Here is a 17,578-nt window from a genome sequence, read left to right as displayed (position 1 = left end):
GTAAGCCACATCACTGGTTCATCTAGACCTTCTCTGGAGATGTCTGGTGTCGCATTTACCTGAGAACCTTCCTCTTCCCTCCTCTTTCTCTCCCCTTCTTCCTTTTCCCCTCTCTTTCTCTTCCTCTTTTTCCCTCTCATCCCGCCCTTCCTCTCTTTCTCCCACCCACCCTCCCTTTCTTCTCCCCTCTCCCTCTCCTCCCCCTTCCTTCTCCCTCCCCCCCCCCCCCCCCCCCCGGCAGGACAATGACGGCGAGGACGAGGAGCGTCTCTGGCGTGACCTCATCATGGAGCGTGTGACCAAGTCTGCGGACGCCTGCCTCACCGCCCTCAACATCATGACGTCGGTGCGGATGCCCAAGGCCGTGTACATCGAGGACGTGATCGAGAGGGTGCTGCAGTACGCCAAGTACCACCTGCAGAACACGCTGTACCCCCAGTACGACCCTGTCTACAGGGTGGACCCCCATGGAGGTAAACACACACACACTAGCCCTGCACAACACTCTACCCCCAGTACGACCCTGTCTACAGGGTGGACCAGTCGGGGCCATTTACATGCTACTCTGCTGTGTAGCTTATCAGATCCTCTCTGACTCTCCGACTCTCCGACCCTCCCTCCCTACCCTCCTAGGAGGGCTGCTGAGTTCCAAGGCCAAGAGAGCCAAGTGCTCCAGCCACAAGCAGCGGGTGATCGTCATGCTGTACAACAAGGTGTGCGACGTGGTCAGCAACATCTCGGAGCTCCTGGAGATTCAGCTGCTGACCGACACCACCATCCTGCAGGTGAGACTCTGACCTCTGACCCCTGCCCTCTGACCCCTGACCTCCGTTCACACTGTGACCCCCCCCCTGGCTGTGTTTCTCTCTCTGCAGGTCTCCTCCATGGGCATCACCCCGTTCTTTGTGGAGGGGGTCAGTGAACTGCAGCTGTGCGCCATCAAGCTGGTGACGGCGGTAAGAGTCTGCATGTGCGCGTGTGTGTTCTGGTTCTCCAGGTCACTAGGAGTGTGTCTGTGTGTGTTCTGGTTCTGCAGGTCACTAGGAGTGTGTCTGTGTGTGTTCTGGTTCTGCAGGTCACTAGGAGTGTGTTGTGAGTGTTCTGGTTCTCCAGGTCACTAGGGAGTGTGTTTGTGCGTGTTCTGCTTCCAGGTCAGTAGCAGTGTGTGTCTGATGTGGTGCCTCTCTCCTCCCTCAGGTGTTCTCTCGCTATGAGAAACACAGACAGCTGATCCTGGAGGAGATCTTCACCTCCCTGGCCAGGCTGCCCACCAGCAAGCGCAGCCTCAGGAACTTCAGGTACACACACACACACCATGCACCTCCTGTTGAAAACCCCACACCAAAGTCGAGCTCGGAATTACACCCAAGTTCTAAATCCTCACAACGCTCTCATTCTAACTCCTCAAGCATTCTCATTTCTAACGTAGTCTTAAGTCATTGTAGTTGTGAGGAAGTTGAACGTTGTCTCCATCCTGCTCTGTGCCCCCCCTCTCCCCCCCCCAGGCTGAACAGCAGTGACAAGGACGGGGAGCCCATGTTCATCCAGATGGTGACGGCCCTGGTGCTGCAGCTCATCCAGTGTGTGGTGCACCTGCCCAGCGACAGGGACAGCCTGGAGGACGAGTACAGCAAGAAGGTACGGAGAGGGGGGGAGGGGGCACACCAGGGTTCCCCTTTCCCGGGGGGCCCCCCGGGCGTGCGAGCCAGGGTGTGAGTGCTGGAACTCAGAGAGAGAGAGAGAGAGAGGGAAGATGGTGTCGTGGTGACGCGCAGGCTCTGTTTCCTCTCCAGGTGGATCAGGACATCCTCATCACCAACTCCTACGAGACGGCTATGAGGACGGCGCAGAACTTCCTGTCCGTCTTCCTCAAGAAGTAAGACTTCCTGTGCCGGCTGCTTGCTGCGCTGTGTCTCTAGATAAGGGGGCTCCAGGCCTCCTGGGTGGCCCTTTTTGGGTAGATTGGTCGAATGCTCGATGATTCATGTTGAATGGTGTTGTGAGGGTGCTGGCTCCACTAACCCCCCCTGCTCCTATGTCCCAGGTGTGGCAGTAAGCAGGGAGAGGAGGACTACCGTCCGCTGTTTGAAAACTTCGTCCAGGACCTGCTGTCGACCGTCAACAAGCCGGAGTGGCCGGCTGCAGAGCTGCTGCTGAGCCTGCTGGGGCGTCTGTTGGTGAGTCCACCTTCACCAGCTGACCAGTCGTAAACATGCTTAGGTACTGTCACTAGCTGAACAGCTGACCAGCCGTAAACATACTGCAAATATGGACTTTTCGACAGGTCTGCAAACACCTTTGTAAGCAGAGATTTGTTAAAATGTTTGTTGACCGAGACCGTAGGTCGAGCAACAAAGCGTTCCCAGACATGTCCAAAGTCCATGTTTCCTTATATACCACAACAACAATCTGGCAGAAAAACGAGATTCCCATGTGTTCAACATCTCCAAGGCAACCGCTTGTTGCTAGGTCCATAAAAACTTTTGCAGACCTCTGCAAACTTTCAGAAGTCTGCAAATGGTATAGCGGACTTCTTAGAACTTCTCTGGACCAATAAGAACAGCGTTTTGGTGTAATTATAAAAGTAGTACATACGAAACTTGGATACCATCACCAGCTGACTAGCAGTAAACATACTGAGATGCCTTCACTAGCTCACCAGCTCACCAGCTGGAGAGCTAGTTAGAGACTGGTGAGTCCTCATGTGAACCCTTGTAGTAAAACCAATAGCCCCTCCAGACCGCCCGTCACCAGCCAGCTGTAGAGTTACGTAGAAACACCCTGTGAGAAAAGAGCCGGAAAGAGGAGGAAGCGTCCAGGTGTTGACGGTGTGGACCGCCCCTCTCTCCCAGGTGCACCAGTTCAGTAACAAGCAGACGGAGATGGCTCTGAGGGTGGCCTCGCTGGACTACCTGGGAACCGTGGCGGCCAGGCTCCGCAAGGACGCCGTCACCAGCACCATGGACCAGCGCTCTATCGACCGCATACTCAAAGAGGTAACCACGACAACCGGTCGGTCGGTGAACGACGTCTCGGCATGCTCTGTGCTCATGCCGTCTCTGTGCTCATGCCGTCTGTGCTCATGCCGTCTCTGTGCTCATGCCGTCTGTGCTCAGGCCGTCTCTGTGCTGATGCCATCTCTGTGCTCATGCCGTCTCTGTGCTCATGCCGTCTCTGTCCTGATCCTCCTCAGGCCCCTGGGAATGACGAGACGCAGCAGCTTCAAAAGGCCCTGCTGGATTACCTGAACGACAACGCAGAGACAGACCCCTCTCTGGTGGTGAGTGTGTCTGCGACTGACACACACACAAGACACACACACACAAGACACACACACACAAGACACACACACACAAGACACACACACAAGACACACACACACACAACACACACCCACACAAGACACACAGACAGACCAATAGACTGTCAGACAGACATCCTCGCCCATTCAGTCAAACGCACTCAGGGATAACGTCAAACCGCACCACACGAAATAGCGAGAATGCGGCGTTCGTCTGATCGCCCCCCCCCGCCTGTTCCTCCGCCTCGCAGTTCTCCAGGAAGTTCTACATCGCCCAGTGGTTCCGCGACACCACCACGGAGACGGAGAAGGCCATGAAGAGCCAGAACCAGCGCGACGACGACTCGTCCGAGGGCCAGCACCACGCCAAGGACCTGGAGACCACCGGAGAGATCATGCAGAAGGCGGAGGCGCGCAAGAAATACCTCCGCAACATCATCAGGACCGCCCCCTCCCAGTTCAACACCCTGAGGTACCGAGCGTTTTCAGTCGCTTGATTCGATTGACTCGATTGATGGCGGTTGGACCGCTGGGGTCCTGTCAGAGTTTGAGTTTCTGAGTATGGAGTTAAGAACTGTGTTTTCCCCCCCCCCTCTCCTCACCCCAGGATGAACTCTGACACTGTGGACTACGAGGACTCCTGCCTCATAGTCAGATATCTGGCCTCCATGAGGCCGTTTGCGCAGAGCTTTGATATTTATTTAACACAGGTAAGAGCACGTTCACGGAAGGCGAAGACACCCCTATGTTTGTGGAAGTGAATGACGTCTGTGTGTGTGGTCTGGTAGTTCAGGGGCGTGTGGGTTTGTGTGTGATATCAAAGTAAAGGACGTGTGTGTGTGTGTGTGGGGGGGGAGTTAGGAAAGGATTTGTGTGTTAGTGTGTGTGTGTGTGTGGGGGGGGTTTGGAAGTAAAAGGTGGGGTGTGATAGTAATAGGAAGGTGTGTGTTGTTTGGTAGTGAAGCTTCTCTCTCTACCCCTCCACAGATCCTGAGAGTGCTGGGGGAGAGTGCCATCGCGGTCCGCACCAAAGCCATGAAGTGTCTGTCGGAGGTGGTGGCTGTGGACCCCAGCATCCTGGCCCGGGTAAGAACACAGCACGCTTCTGAGGGAGCCCAGCTAGCTCACCATGCTACATGCTACGTTACTGCTACGGCTTGGGTTCCAATCCAGCTTCGACCCTTTGCTGTATCTCTCTGTCTCTGTCTCTCTCTATGTATGTCTCTCGCTCTCTTTCTTTCTCTCTGTCTCTCTCTCTCTTTCTCTCTCACTCTGTCTCTCTCTCTGTCTCTCTCTCACTCTTTTTTTTTTCCGCCTTTCCTGTCACACTTAACTTACAAACTGTCCCAAAATGCAAAAAAACAAACATCAAAAAGAGGAGTAGCTATGTGCCACTGGTGAGTGTCCTCCCCTTAAGTGTCTCTCTGTCTGTGGTTCAGTCGGACATGCAGCGCGGGGTGCACGGGCGGCTCATGGATAACTCCACCAGCGTGCGGGAGGCTGCCGTGGAGCTGCTGGGACGCTTCGTCCTCAGCCGACCCCAGCTGACGGAGCAGTACTACGACATGCTCATAGAGAGGATCCTGGTAACCACACACACACACACACACCTTCACACACACACACACACACACAGCTGACGGAGCAGTACTACGACATGCTCATAGAGAGGATCCTGGTAACCACACACACACACACCTTCACACACACACACACACACAGCTGACGGAGCGGTACTACGACATGCTCATAGAGAGGATCCTGGTAACCACACACACACACACACACACCTTCACACACACACATACACACACAGCTGACGGAGCGGTACTACGACATGCTCATAGAGAGGATCCTGGTAACCACACACACACACACCTTCACACACACACACACAGCTGACGGAGCAGTACTACGACATGCTCATAGAGAGGATCCTGGTAACCACACACACACACACCTTCACACACACACACACACACAGCTGACGGAGCAGTACTACGACATGCTCATAGAGAGGATCCTGGTAACCACACACACACACACCTTCACACACACACACACACAGCTGACGGAGCGGTACTACGACATGCTCATAGAGAGGATCCTGGTAACCACACACACACACACCTTCACACACACACACACACAGCTGACGGAGCAGTACTACGACATGCTCATAGAGAGGATCCTGGTAACCACACACACACACACCTTCACACACACACACACACACAGCTGACGGAGCGGTACTACGACATGCTCATAGAGAGGATCCTGGTAACCACACACACACACACCTTCACACACACACACAGCTGACGGAGCGGTACTACGACATGCTCATAAAGAGGATCCTGGTAACCACACACACACACACCTTCACACACACACACACACACACACACAGCTGACGGAGCAGTACTACGACATGCTCATAGAGAGGATCCTGGTAACCACACACACACACACCTTCACACACACACACACACACAGCTGACGGAGCGGTACTACGACATGCTCATAGAGAGGATCCTGGTAACCACACACACACACACACACCTTCACACACACACATACACACACAGCTGACGGAGCGGTACTACGACATGCTCATAGAGAGGATCCTGGTAACCACACACACACACACCTTCACACACACACACACACACAGCTGACGGAGCGATACTACGACATGCTCATAGAGAGGATCCTGGTAACCACACACACACACACCTTCACACACACACACACACACACACACACACACAGCTGACGGAGCAGTACTACGACATGCTCATAGAGAGGATCCTGGTAACCACACACACACACACCTTCACACACACACACACACACACACACAGCTGACGGAGCGGTACTACGACATGCTCATAGAGAGGATCCTGGTAACCACACACACACACACACACACACACACACACACACACACACACACACAGCTGACGGAGCAGTACTACGACATGCTCATAGAGAGGATCCTGGTAACCACACACACACACACACCTTCACACACACACACACACACACACACACACACACACAGCTGACGGAGCAGTACTATGACATGCTCATAGAGAGGATCCTGGTAACCACACACACACACACACACACACACACCTTCACACTCACACCTTCACACTCACACACCTTCACCGCAGCCTAGCTCACAAGTCACGACACCCCAGCCTTTCATACTTGAGCGTTTAGCTGTTGGAAGCAACTAAGTAGGCAATGTTCCCAAAGCATATTAGATAGGATGAAGCCCCTCTCAGTGCTCCCTGGTGGTCTGGCTGAAGGGCAGAGGTCACTAGCCCTCACAGGCAGTCTGGCAGACTACTCTGCCCGAGACATTGACCACCTTTAGCTGTGGGTTCATAGGAAGGCGAGAAGTTCAGCTGAGGTATAAATATAAATACCAGATACACATTTGTCCCCACACTGCCTCCTAGGGAGCTGACAGTGAACTGCAAGCCCTGTTTATTTTAAGTTCATACTTCGAGTCATCTTTTCCTTCCTACCTACGACACGAGTCTGAAGGTAGTCTCACTGCAGGCCAGACGATATCGAATGCCTCTTTCAGAAGTGGATAATTTAATTAGTTGTTAAAAACGGATCTAGCTTCACCTGGATAATGATAGTTGTTGTAAGAAGTGGTCAGTGGCCCCTTCTTCCCTGAACCTGTCCCCCCCCTCCAGGACACGGGCATCAGTGTGAGGAAGCGTGTCATCAAGATCCTGCGGGACATCTGTCTGGAGCAGCCCACCTTCAACAAGGTCACCGAGATGTGTGTGAAGATGATCCGGAGGGTCAATGATGAAGAGGGCATCAAGGTGTGTGTGTGTGTGTGTACAAGTACCTCCATCTGGAAGCGTGTGTTTACAAGTACCACCTATCTGTAGATGTTGTGTGTTTATGATGTACCAATCCCATCCTTTCCTCCAGAAACTGGTCAACGAGACTTTCCAGAAGCTGTGGTTCACACCAACGCCCAATCACGACAAGGAGGCCATGACCAGGAAGATCCTCAACATCACAGACGTGGTGAGTGTCTGGGCTCGGGAGCGGCGAGCCGTCCTCAGGGGGGGAAACGGCGAGCTAGACGCGGCCTGGAACGCTGTTCCTGGTTCTTCTCTTAACCCTCTCCTGTCCTGGTTTCTCCTTCAGGTGTCCGCATGCAAAGAGACTGGCTACGACTGGTTTGAGCAGCTACTTCAGAACGTGAGTACCTGTGGGCGTCTGGAGTATACAACATATAACTGGGTGACTGTGACTTGGTTGACTTGGGGACTGTGACTTGGGGACTGTCTGACTGTGCTTGGGACCAGTATGAGTCGTGACTTGGGACCTGCAGATCTAGGACGTGACTTGGGATGAGGAGGGGTGTATATATATGAGGCGTGACGTGGACCCCTGCGAGCGAGCGTGTTCATGAACAGCATGGGGTGTGTGAGTCTCCGCTCACGGCCTCTCTCCTCTCACGTCCTCCCTCCCCTCACGGCGTCTCTCCCCTCACGGCCTCCCTCCTCTCACGGCCTCTCTCCTCTCACGTCCTCCCTCCCCTCACGGCCTCTCTCCCCTCACGGCCTCCCTCCTCTCACGGCCTCTCGCCTCTCACGTCCTCCCTCCTCTCACGGCCTCTCTCCCCTCACGGCCTCCCTCCTCTCACGGCCTCTCTCCCCTCATGGCCTCTCTCCTCTCACGGCCTCTCTCCTCTCACGTCCTCCCTCCTCTCACGGCCTCTCTCCCCTCACGGCCTCTCTCCTCTCACGGCATCCCTCCTCTCACGGCCTCCCTCCTCTCACGGCCTCTCTCCTCTCACGGCCTCTCTCCCCTTACGGCCTCTCTCCTCTCACGGCCTCTCTCCTCTCGGCCTCCCTCCTCTCATGGCCTCTCTCCTCTCACGGCCTCTCTCCTCTCCCTGCAGCTGCTGAGGTCGGAGGAGGACGCCTCGTACAAGCCGGCCAGGAAGGCCTGCGTCCAGCTGGTGGACAACCTGGTGGAGCACATCCTGAAACACGAGGAGTCCCTCACAGGTACCCACCCTGACCACCCTAACGACCCTGACCACCCTAACCACCCTGACTCTAACCACTCTAACCACCCTGACCACCCTAACGACCCTGACCACCCTAACCACCCTGACTCTAACCACTCTAACCACCCTAACCACCCTGACTCTAACCACCCAGACCACCCTGACCACCCTGACCCAGACCACCCAGACCACCCAGACCACCCTGACCACCCTGACCCAGACCACCCAGACCACCCAGACCACCCAGACCACCCTGACCACCCTGACCCAGACCACCCAGACCACCCAGACCACCCTGACCACCCTGACCCAGACCACCCTGATCCTAACCATGTTTAGTTCATGGGTTATAAACGTGTGTGTGTGTTGCAGATGGGGTCAACTCAAACCGGCTAGTGGCCTGCATCACCACCCTCTACCTGTTCAGTAAGATCAGACCCCAGCTAATGGTCAAACATGCCATGACCATGCAGCCCTACCTCACCACCAAGTGCAACGTACGTAACCCATAACCTGGACCTCCGCTTGTCCTCGTGTTTTCAGCCCTGCAGTCGATTCCAACGTCCGTGTGCTTGTGGAGCACCAGGTAGTGAAGTTAGGCTGGCTGGAGACAAGAGAAGCTGTTGTTCATATGAAGAGCTCTAGGGCCATCTAGTGGCTGGGCACTGGAAATACATGTGCCCAACTATTATTAGCTAATATTCAACTAGCTCATTTTCAATGTAATATATTATAATAATGTAATCATATTTACCTGTGAAATGAATAGGAATTCAAAAAGGAATTATTTTATTATATTCCTAAAGTAATATTTAGGAATATTAATGTGGGTGCGTTGTGTGGTGTGTGTTTTCAGACCCAGAGTGACTTCATGGTGATCTGTAACGTGGCTAAGATCCTGGAGCTGGTGGTTCCTCTCATGGAGCACCCCAGCGAGACCTTCCTCACCACCATAGAAGAAGACCTCATGAAGCTCATAATCAAATACGGCATGACGGTTAGTGTCTCTCTCTCTCTCTCCATCTGGCCCTGTCCTCCACTCTCTCTCTCCACTCTCCTTCCCTCTCTGTCTAACTAGCTCTATCTCTCTCACCCCCTTCCTCTGTCTTAGGAAAGCGTATTCTCTCTCTCTCCCCTCTGTCTCCCCTCTCTCTCTCCCCCCCCCCTCTCTCTCTCTCCCGCTCTCCTCTCTCTCTCCCCTCTCTCTCTCTCCCCTCTCTATCTCCCCCTCTCCCCCCCCCCCCCCCCCCCCCCCCCCCCCCACAGGAAGGAAACAGAAGATTCTGATTCAGAAGACTGAAGCCAACATGATTGAGTAACAACATCAATGTGTTTCCTCAGGTTGTCCAGCACTGTGTGAGCTGTCTGGGAGCTGTGGTGAACAAGGTCACTCACAACCACAAGTTTGTGTGGGCTTGTTTCAACAGATACTACGGTAAGACAGGGAGGAGCCCTCTCTTCAGGGTTCTGTTGCTATGGGGATAAGTCGCCGCTAGCTTTAACCTCCATGTTCTGCATGACTCGACATGAACTGCTGGTATATGTGAAGTCATGAAAGTCAGGCTGTTGGTGTGGCTGTAACATGGTGTTGTGTGTAACGGTGTGTGGCTGTAACATGGTGTTGTGTGTAACGGTGTGTGGCTGTAACATGGTGTTGTGTGTAACGGTGTGTGGCTGTAACATGGTGTTGTGTGTAACGGTGTGTGGCTGTAACATGGTGTTATGTGTAACGTGGTGTGGCTGTAACATGGTGTTGTGTGTAACATGGTGTGGCTGTAACATGGTGTGTGGCGTGGTGTGGCTGTAACATGGTGTTGTGTGTAACATGGTGTGGCTGTAACATGGTGTGTGGCGTGGTGTGGCTGTAACATGGTGTTGTGTGTAACGTGGTGTGGCTGTAACATGGGGTTGTGTGTAACGTGATGTGGCTGTAACATGGTGTGTGGCGTGGTGTGGCTGTAACATGGTGTTGTGTGTAACATGGTGTGGCTGTAACATGGTGTGTGGCGTGGTGTGGCTGTAACATGGTGTTGTGTGTAACGTGGTGTGGCTGTAACATGGTGTTGTGTGTAACGTGGTGTGGCTGTAACATGGTGTTGTGTGTAACGTGGTGTGGCTGTAACATGGTGTTGTGTGTAACGTGGTGTGGCTGTAACATGGTGTTGTGTGTAACGTGGTGTGGCTGTAACATGGTGTTGGGTGTAACGTGGTGTGGCTGTAACATGGTGTTGTGTGTAACGTGGTGTGGCTGTAACATGGTGTTGTGTGTAACGTGGTGTGGCTGTAACATGGTGTTGTGTGTAACGTGGTGTGGCTGTAACATGGTGTTGTGTGTAACGTGGTGTGGCTGTAACATGGTGTTGTGTGTAACGTGGTGTGGCTGTAACATGGTGTTGGGTGTAACGTGGTGTGGCTGTAACATGGTGTTGTGTGTAACGTGGTGTGGCTGTAACATGGTGTTGTGTGTAACGGTGTGTCGCTGTAACATGGTGTTGTGTGTAACGTGGTGTGGCTGTAACATGGTGTTGTGTGTAACGTGGTGTGGCAGGCGCCCTGACCAAGCTGAAGACGCAGCACCAGGAGGACTCCAGCAACATGGCCCTGGCCGCCAACAAGCCCGCGTTGCTGCGCTCGCTGTTCACCGTGGGGGCGCTCTGCAGACACTTTGACTTCGACCAGGAAGACTTCAAGGGGGCCAACAAGGTGAGGAGGAAACTGTTCTGGGAGTGAGGGTTGTGTTTGAGATCTGTTAACGGAACGGTTTCTAAACAAGAGCGTTTGGTCGACAGGTGGTCATAAAGGACAAGGTTTTGGAGCTTCTGTTGTACTTCACCAAGCATGAAGATGAGGAGGTTCAGACCAAGGCTATCATCGGGCTGGGTGAGTTAGCGTCACCCTGGGTTACCGTCACCCCGGGTCACCACACCCCAGAACATCTCGCTGATGAAGAGCCTCGGAGTCGTGAATGAGTTCCTCTGCTTCTGCTGATGTCCCTCCTCTCTTTCTTCCCCCCCCCCCCCCTTCACCCCCTCTCCTCACTCTCTCTCCTCTCTCTTCCAACCTACCCGTCTCTCTCTCTCTTCTCCTCCTGCCCCTTCTCTCTCTCTCTCCTTCCCCCCCCCCCTACTTCTCTGTCTTCTCCCTCCCTCTCTTTCTCTTGTCTCCCTCTCTCCAGGCTTCCAGTTCATCATGTACCCAGACCTCATGTTCTTCCAGGATGTAAAGACCCTGTACAACGGCATCCTGTCTGACCCCGGCAGCTCAGTCAACCTGAAGATCCAGGTGCTGAAGAACCTGCAGAACTACCTGCAGGAGGAAGACTCACGCATGCAGGAGGCCGACCGCGAGTGTGAGTCGCACACACACACACACACACACACACACACATAGAAACACTCACACACACCCCTCCCCCCACACACACACCCACCCTCCCCACACACTCCCCACACACACACAGAAACACACATACCACACCATCGATTCACCGTAACAGAGGCTGATTGGGCGCTCCAGTATCTTAACCCTCCGTGTGCGTGTGTGTGTTCTCCAGGGAAGAAGCTGTCCAAGAAGGAGGATCTGAAGGAGATGGGGGACATCTCGTCAGGGATGAGCAGCTCCATCATGCAGCTGTACCTGAAGCAGGTTCTGGAAGCTTTCTTCCACACCCAGTCCAACGTCAGACACTTTGCCCTCAGCGTCATCGCCCTCACCCTCAACCAGGGCCTCATCCACCCTGTGCAGGTAACACACACACACACACAATACAGATGCTCGCTCACTCACACACACACACACTCTCACATACTCATTAACACACACACACACACGGAAGGCTCAATGGTTCCTGTTGATGAGTATGGGTAACCCTTGCGTTCCAGTGCGTGCCCTACCTGATCGCCATGGGAACGGACCCGGAGCCCACCATGAGGAACAAGTCGGACCAGCAGCTGGTGGAGATCGACAAGAAGTACACAGGCTTCATCCATGTGAGGGGCCCGGTGCATGTGTGCCTGTAGACCTGTGTGTGTGTGTGCCTGTAGACCTGTGTGTGCCTGTAGACCTGTGTGTGTGTGTGTATAGACCTGTGTGTGTGTAGACCTGTGTGTGTGTGTGTGTAGACCTGTGTGTGTGTAGACCTGTGTGTGTGTGTGTGTGTGTGCCTGTAGACCTGTGTGTGTGTCGACCTGTGTGTGTGTGTGTGTGTGTGTGTAGACCTGTGTGTGTGTGTGTGTGTGTGTGTGCCTGTAGACCTGTGTGTGTGTCGACCTGTGTGTGTGTGTGTGTGTGTGTAGACCTGTGTGTGTGTAGACCTGTGTGTGTGTGTGTGTGTGTGTGCCTGTAGACCTGTGTGTGCCTGTAGACCTGTGTGTGCCTGTAGACCTGTGTGTGTGTGTGTGTGTAGACCTGTCTGTGTGTAGACCTGTGTGTGTGTGTGTGTAGACCTGTGTGTGTGTACACCTGTATGTGTGTATACCTGTATGTGTGTATGCATGTGTAAACATGTGTGTGTGTATACCTGTGTGTTTGTGTATACCTGTGTGTGTATGCATGTGTAAACCTGTGTGTGTATACCTGTGTGTTTGTGTATACCTGTGTGTGTGTGTGTGTGTGTGTATACCTGTGTGTTTGTGTATACCTCTGTGTGTGTGTGTATGCTTGTGTAAAACTGTGTGTGTGTGTGTGTGTGGATACCTGTGTGTGTATGCATGTGTAAACCTGTGTGTGTGTGTGTATACCTGTGTGTTTGTGTATACCTCTGTGTGTGTGTGTATGCTTGTCTAAACCTCTGTGTGTTCACCTGTGTGTGCAGATGAAGGCGGTGGCAGGGATGAAGATGGCCTACCAGGTCCAGCAGGCCATCATGGCGTCGCGGAGCGGGGTGATCCGAGGCTTCAGGCAGGATGAGACCACCTCGGCGCTCTGCTCTCACCTGTTCTCCATGGTCCGGACCAACCGCCAGTACCGCCGAGCCTTCCTCAGCTCACTGCTCAGCCTGTTCGACGACAGCTCTGTGAGTCCCACTCCCTCTCTCCCACTCCCTCTCTCTCTCCCTCTCCATCTCTCTCTCTCCATCTCTCTCTCTCCATCTCTCTCTTTCTCCCTCTCAATCTCTCCCTCTTTCTCCCTCTCTCCCACTCCCTCTCTCTCTCTCCTTCTTTCTCTCTTTCTCTGTCCCACTCTCTCTCCCCCCCGCCCTCATCACCCCATGCCGTTCTTGTCCTCTTCCTGTGTATGTGGTGTGTGGTCATGTGACCGGTGGTTGCTGTGTCCCCCTGCAGAAGACGGAGGTGAACATGCTGCTGTTTATCGCAGACAACCTGGCCTGCTTCCCCTTCCAGAGTCAGGAGGAGCCCCTGTTCATCATGCACCACATAGACATCACCCTGTCTGTGTCGGGCAGCAACCTGCTGCAGTCCTTCAAAGAGGTACACACACACACATACACACAGCACATCTTCATAGACATCACCCTGTCTGTGTCGGGCAGCAACCTGCTGCAGTCCTTCAAAGAGGTACACACACACACATACACACAGCACATCTTCATAGACATCACCCTGTCTGTGTCGGGCAGCAACCTGCTGCAGTCCTTTAAAGAGGTAGGACACACACACGTGTTGATTTTGATTTGACCTCATTGTCTTTGGGAGGCTTTATTGTTCCACGGCATGTCACAGAAGCTGACTGTCAAGAAATGAAAAGGGAATTAACTAAAATGAAATGCTGTCGAAAAATGTCCCGTCGTCATTCCAAAAAACGCAATCACAAATGACGGGTATCAAAAGATCCCAACGGCGTTATGACGACCCTGTCCGTCACGACCGCGGACAACGATAAAGTCTCGTCCCGACCTCTAACCTCCCTCCCTCTCCAGTCCCTCCTCAAAGAGCCCATCCGCCGGGAGAAAGAAAAGAAGAAGAAAAAGAAGAAGAAGAAGAAGGAGGAGCGCGAGAGGAAGTACGGCTCGGAGGACGAGCGTGGGGGCGGGGGCAGCTCCTCCAGCTCCTCCTCCAGCTCCTCGTCCTCCTCCTCTGAGGACGAGGCGGCGCGCAGGCCCAAGAAGGGACCCCGGGGCCAGCCCGGCTCCGACTCGGACCTGGAGGTGGAGGACGTGGACAAGGTGCTGCAGCGCCTGCCCGAGAACCCCGCCCCCCTGCTGGACTTTGCCAACGCCTCGCAGGGCATCCTGCTGCTGCTGGTGCTCAAACAGCACCTGAAGAACCTGTACGGCTTCTCCGACAGGTAGGGGGATGCGCTTGCACCCCGCACGCACACACACACACACACACACACAGCATCTCACACCCTCCATACAGCCACACACCACTCACACAGCCATGCCACACCCCACAACGTCTCTCAGGGAAGTCAGGTGGCTGAACGGTTAGGGAATCGGGCTAGTAATCAGAAGGTCACTGGTTCAATTCCCGGCTGTGCCAAATTACATTGTGTCCTTGGGTAAGGCACTTCACCCTACATGTCCCTGTACTTACTGTAAGTCGCTCTGGATAAGAGTGTCTGCTAAATGTCTCCAAACCTCCCCACCACAGTGGAGTGAAGCTCTCTGAGAAGGATCTCTGAGAAGGATCAGACTGTGACACCCTGACTGACTCTCCCTCCCTCAGTAAAATCCAGAAGTACTCGCCGACGGAGTCTGCCAAGGTGTACGACAAGGCGGTGAACAGGAAGGCCAACGTGCACTTCAGCCCTCGGCAAACCCTGGACTTCCTGACCAGAGACCTGGCCAACGCCAACCTCACCTTCGACATCAAGAGGAGGATCGTCAAGCAGTACCTGGACGTAGGTGTCTCTACTGCGCTGCCCTTCACATTCTCAGCTGGGCCACCCTCTCCCAGGGCCACCCTCTCCCTCACTCTCTCTCACTCTCACTCTCTCTCACCCTCACTCTCTCACCCTCACTCTCTTTCACTCTTGCTTTCACCCCCACTCTCTTTGGCTCTCTTTCTTTACCCCCCCACTCTCTTACTTTCCCTCTCTTCCCCCTCATTCTCTCTCATGGTCTCAGTCTCTCTCCCCCCCCCTCACCATCTCTTTCACACTTTCTCTCTTTCCCCCTTTCTCGCTCTTTCTTTCTCTCTTAATATGCGTTTCCCTCCTCACTCTCTCAGTTCAAGTTACTGATGGAGCACTTGGACCCAGACGAGGAAGACGAGGAGGGTGGGGAGGCGTCGGCCAACGCCAGAAACAAAGCCATTTCTGCTCTGCTGGGAGGCCCCAGTCCCAAGAACCACCACGCCGTGCCCATCGACACGGACGATGACGAGAGCGACGGGGAGGAGAAGACCCCGGGGGTACGTGCTTAGGGGGGGCTGGCTGGTGGGGAACAGTAAGGGTGTGATGTTGGAAAGTCCCTGACGCCATTCTCTCTCTTTGTCTCCTCCTCTTAACCGCACCTGCTGTTCTCCTGTGTTCTTCCTCTCCTGCTTCGCTCCTCTTCTCCATTCTTCCTCCTCTGCTCCTCTATTCTTTTTCTCTTCCTCCTCTGCTCCTCTATTCTTCTTCTCTTCCTCCTCTGCTCCTCTATTCTTCTTCTCTTCCTCCTCTGCTCCTCTATTCTTCTTCTCTTCCTCCTCTGCTCCTCTATTCTTCTTCTCTTTCTCCTCTGCTCCTCTATTCTTCTTCTCTTCCTCCTCCGCTCCGCTGCTCCACTCTTCCTCTCCTCCTCTTCCTCTCCAGGCATCCCGGCGGTCCAGGAAGGGAGGGGACTCGGCCGAGGCGTCCGGCCACATGAATGAGGTGGTGGGGGCCATGGACGTCATCGCCCTCTGCTGCCCCAAGTACAAGGACCGACCGCAGATCGCCCGGGTCATCCAGAAGGTCTCCACGGGCTACAGCGTGCACTGGATGGCCGGCTCCTATTCCGGGCCCTGGGCGGAGGCCAAGAAACGAGACGGACGCAAACTGGTGCCTTGGGTGGACACCATCAAGGAGTCTGACATTATTTACAAGAAGATCTCCTTGACAAGTGGCCACAAGCTCACCAACAGGGTGGTGCAGACGTTACGCTCTCTGTACGCGGCCAAGGAGGGAACCTCCAGCTAATCACCTCCACCTGTTCACACACACACACCTTTGCAGCCAAACTCGACATGGATCCAATATTTTGTAATGACAGAGGACTCAAACACAGAGGACAGCTGATATGGGAGATGGATGAGGACTGACTAGGGCAGAGCGAGTGTTGTGATACGTTGATCTGCGAGGAACTGTAAATCGGATGCCAGGACATGTTTAAGTTAAACAGATAAAACACACCAGAAGGAAATGTTTTGAAAAACATTGTGTGGGAGCTCCTTCGCTGTTGTGCAGCATCTCGGTTGTTAGGTTTTTACTCCCACTGTATAATAGTTTAACTAAAAAAACAAAAAAACAAAACAACATGTTTATATCTCTGACAAAAAGTTCTGTTTAAAAAAAATAATAATAAACAAAGTGAATGTTGGAAATTTAGTTTGTGGTTGTCCTGAATAAAGTGTTCTTGGAGTTTAACCTAGCAGCGGATGAATTTCTTTAGCTTTGCTCAGTTTCCAGGAAGCTTCTTTTAAAAATAACCTTTTTTGTTTTACTCTCTTGGTTTGTTTTACCCATGCTGTACAATGGAGTCTCTTGGAAATAATTTATTCTGTTGAAAGCAAAGCATGCAGTATAGGTGGCCGATATGCAGGGGACAGTTTTGTAAATGTAGATTTTGATGTAACGGTCATCTGAGAAAGAAAAGAGGTTCCCCAGCACTTCTGGCAGAAAATAAATACTGCAATAAATTTTTTTTACTTCTCTTTGTTACTTGTCTTGTTTGCGTTTGAGTTTGTTTTAGTTGGATAGAACAGCCAGCTTGAACTAATGTCCATTTAGTCTGTTATTTTAGTCCTTTTTATTATTTTTTATTTGTTTTACAGTTTGTCTTGTTCTGTCCTGTTTTGGGTAAATTCAGCCCTTTGAGAAGAAAATTGCAGAGGGACAATTGAAGTTGGTGCCACATTATACTGGTATGTTGTAACTCCATCTGAGATGGGTTAAAATTATAAGCAAGATTTCTATAAGGTGGGATATGTAAGAATTTCCTGTAATTAACGAGTGTATCAGACTACAAACAACAGGTGCATGGCCTCAAAATCCAGTCTGTTGGACGCTCGACCTTCTCATATAAACCTCTGGCGCCATCTAGCGAACACGCACTTGAAGCACAACCAACTAAC

The 17,578-nt window shown here is 53.0% G+C and overlaps 1 protein-coding gene and 1 long non-coding RNA gene across 2 annotated transcripts in view; one reads left to right on the top strand and one right to left on the bottom strand.

Annotated features, from left to right (window-relative positions):
- The window catches only part of nipblb (NIPBL cohesin loading factor b), a 29,873-nt gene extending 12,708 nt beyond the window's left edge, over positions 1–17,165 (top strand). Inside the window, exons 17-47 of the mRNA XM_047044577.1 lie at positions 242–473; positions 634–785; positions 876–956; positions 1,198–1,298; positions 1,506–1,638; positions 1,794–1,876; positions 2,045–2,177; positions 2,853–2,996; positions 3,194–3,280; positions 3,553–3,773; positions 3,909–4,011; positions 4,289–4,387; positions 4,741–4,887; positions 7,018–7,152; positions 7,265–7,363; positions 7,487–7,540; positions 8,247–8,355; positions 8,730–8,854; positions 9,214–9,354; positions 9,699–9,792; positions 10,906–11,060; positions 11,147–11,237; positions 11,533–11,706; positions 11,911–12,101; positions 12,239–12,346; positions 13,171–13,371; positions 13,640–13,786; positions 14,236–14,603; positions 14,987–15,161; positions 15,491–15,673; positions 16,059–17,165. Coding sequence (XP_046900533.1) covers positions 242–473; positions 634–785; positions 876–956; positions 1,198–1,298; positions 1,506–1,638; positions 1,794–1,876; positions 2,045–2,177; positions 2,853–2,996; positions 3,194–3,280; positions 3,553–3,773; positions 3,909–4,011; positions 4,289–4,387; positions 4,741–4,887; positions 7,018–7,152; positions 7,265–7,363; positions 7,487–7,540; positions 8,247–8,355; positions 8,730–8,854; positions 9,214–9,354; positions 9,699–9,792; positions 10,906–11,060; positions 11,147–11,237; positions 11,533–11,706; positions 11,911–12,101; positions 12,239–12,346; positions 13,171–13,371; positions 13,640–13,786; positions 14,236–14,603; positions 14,987–15,161; positions 15,491–15,673; positions 16,059–16,424 — 4,632 coding nt within the window. The 3' untranslated portion in view covers positions 16,425–17,165. The remainder of the gene's footprint in view (positions 1–241; positions 474–633; positions 786–875; positions 957–1,197; positions 1,299–1,505; positions 1,639–1,793; positions 1,877–2,044; positions 2,178–2,852; positions 2,997–3,193; positions 3,281–3,552; positions 3,774–3,908; positions 4,012–4,288; positions 4,388–4,740; positions 4,888–7,017; positions 7,153–7,264; positions 7,364–7,486; positions 7,541–8,246; positions 8,356–8,729; positions 8,855–9,213; positions 9,355–9,698; positions 9,793–10,905; positions 11,061–11,146; positions 11,238–11,532; positions 11,707–11,910; positions 12,102–12,238; positions 12,347–13,170; positions 13,372–13,639; positions 13,787–14,235; positions 14,604–14,986; positions 15,162–15,490; positions 15,674–16,058) is intronic.
- On the bottom strand, positions 5,615–6,450 carry LOC124483965. Its single transcript, XR_006957934.1, has 3 exons — positions 6,434–6,450; positions 6,052–6,325; positions 5,615–5,951 (listed from the first exon to the last, which is right to left on the bottom strand). It is a non-coding gene; the product is annotated as an uncharacterized LOC124483965 (long non-coding RNA).
- Positions 17,166–17,578: the final 413 nt, after the last annotated feature.

This window comes from Hypomesus transpacificus, chromosome 22 (assembly GCF_021917145.1).
Source record: "Hypomesus transpacificus isolate Combined female chromosome 22, fHypTra1, whole genome shotgun sequence".
Classification (NCBI taxonomy): domain Eukaryota; kingdom Metazoa; phylum Chordata; class Actinopteri; order Osmeriformes; family Osmeridae; genus Hypomesus; species Hypomesus transpacificus.
This window is presented reverse-complemented; position numbering and strand designations above follow the sequence as displayed.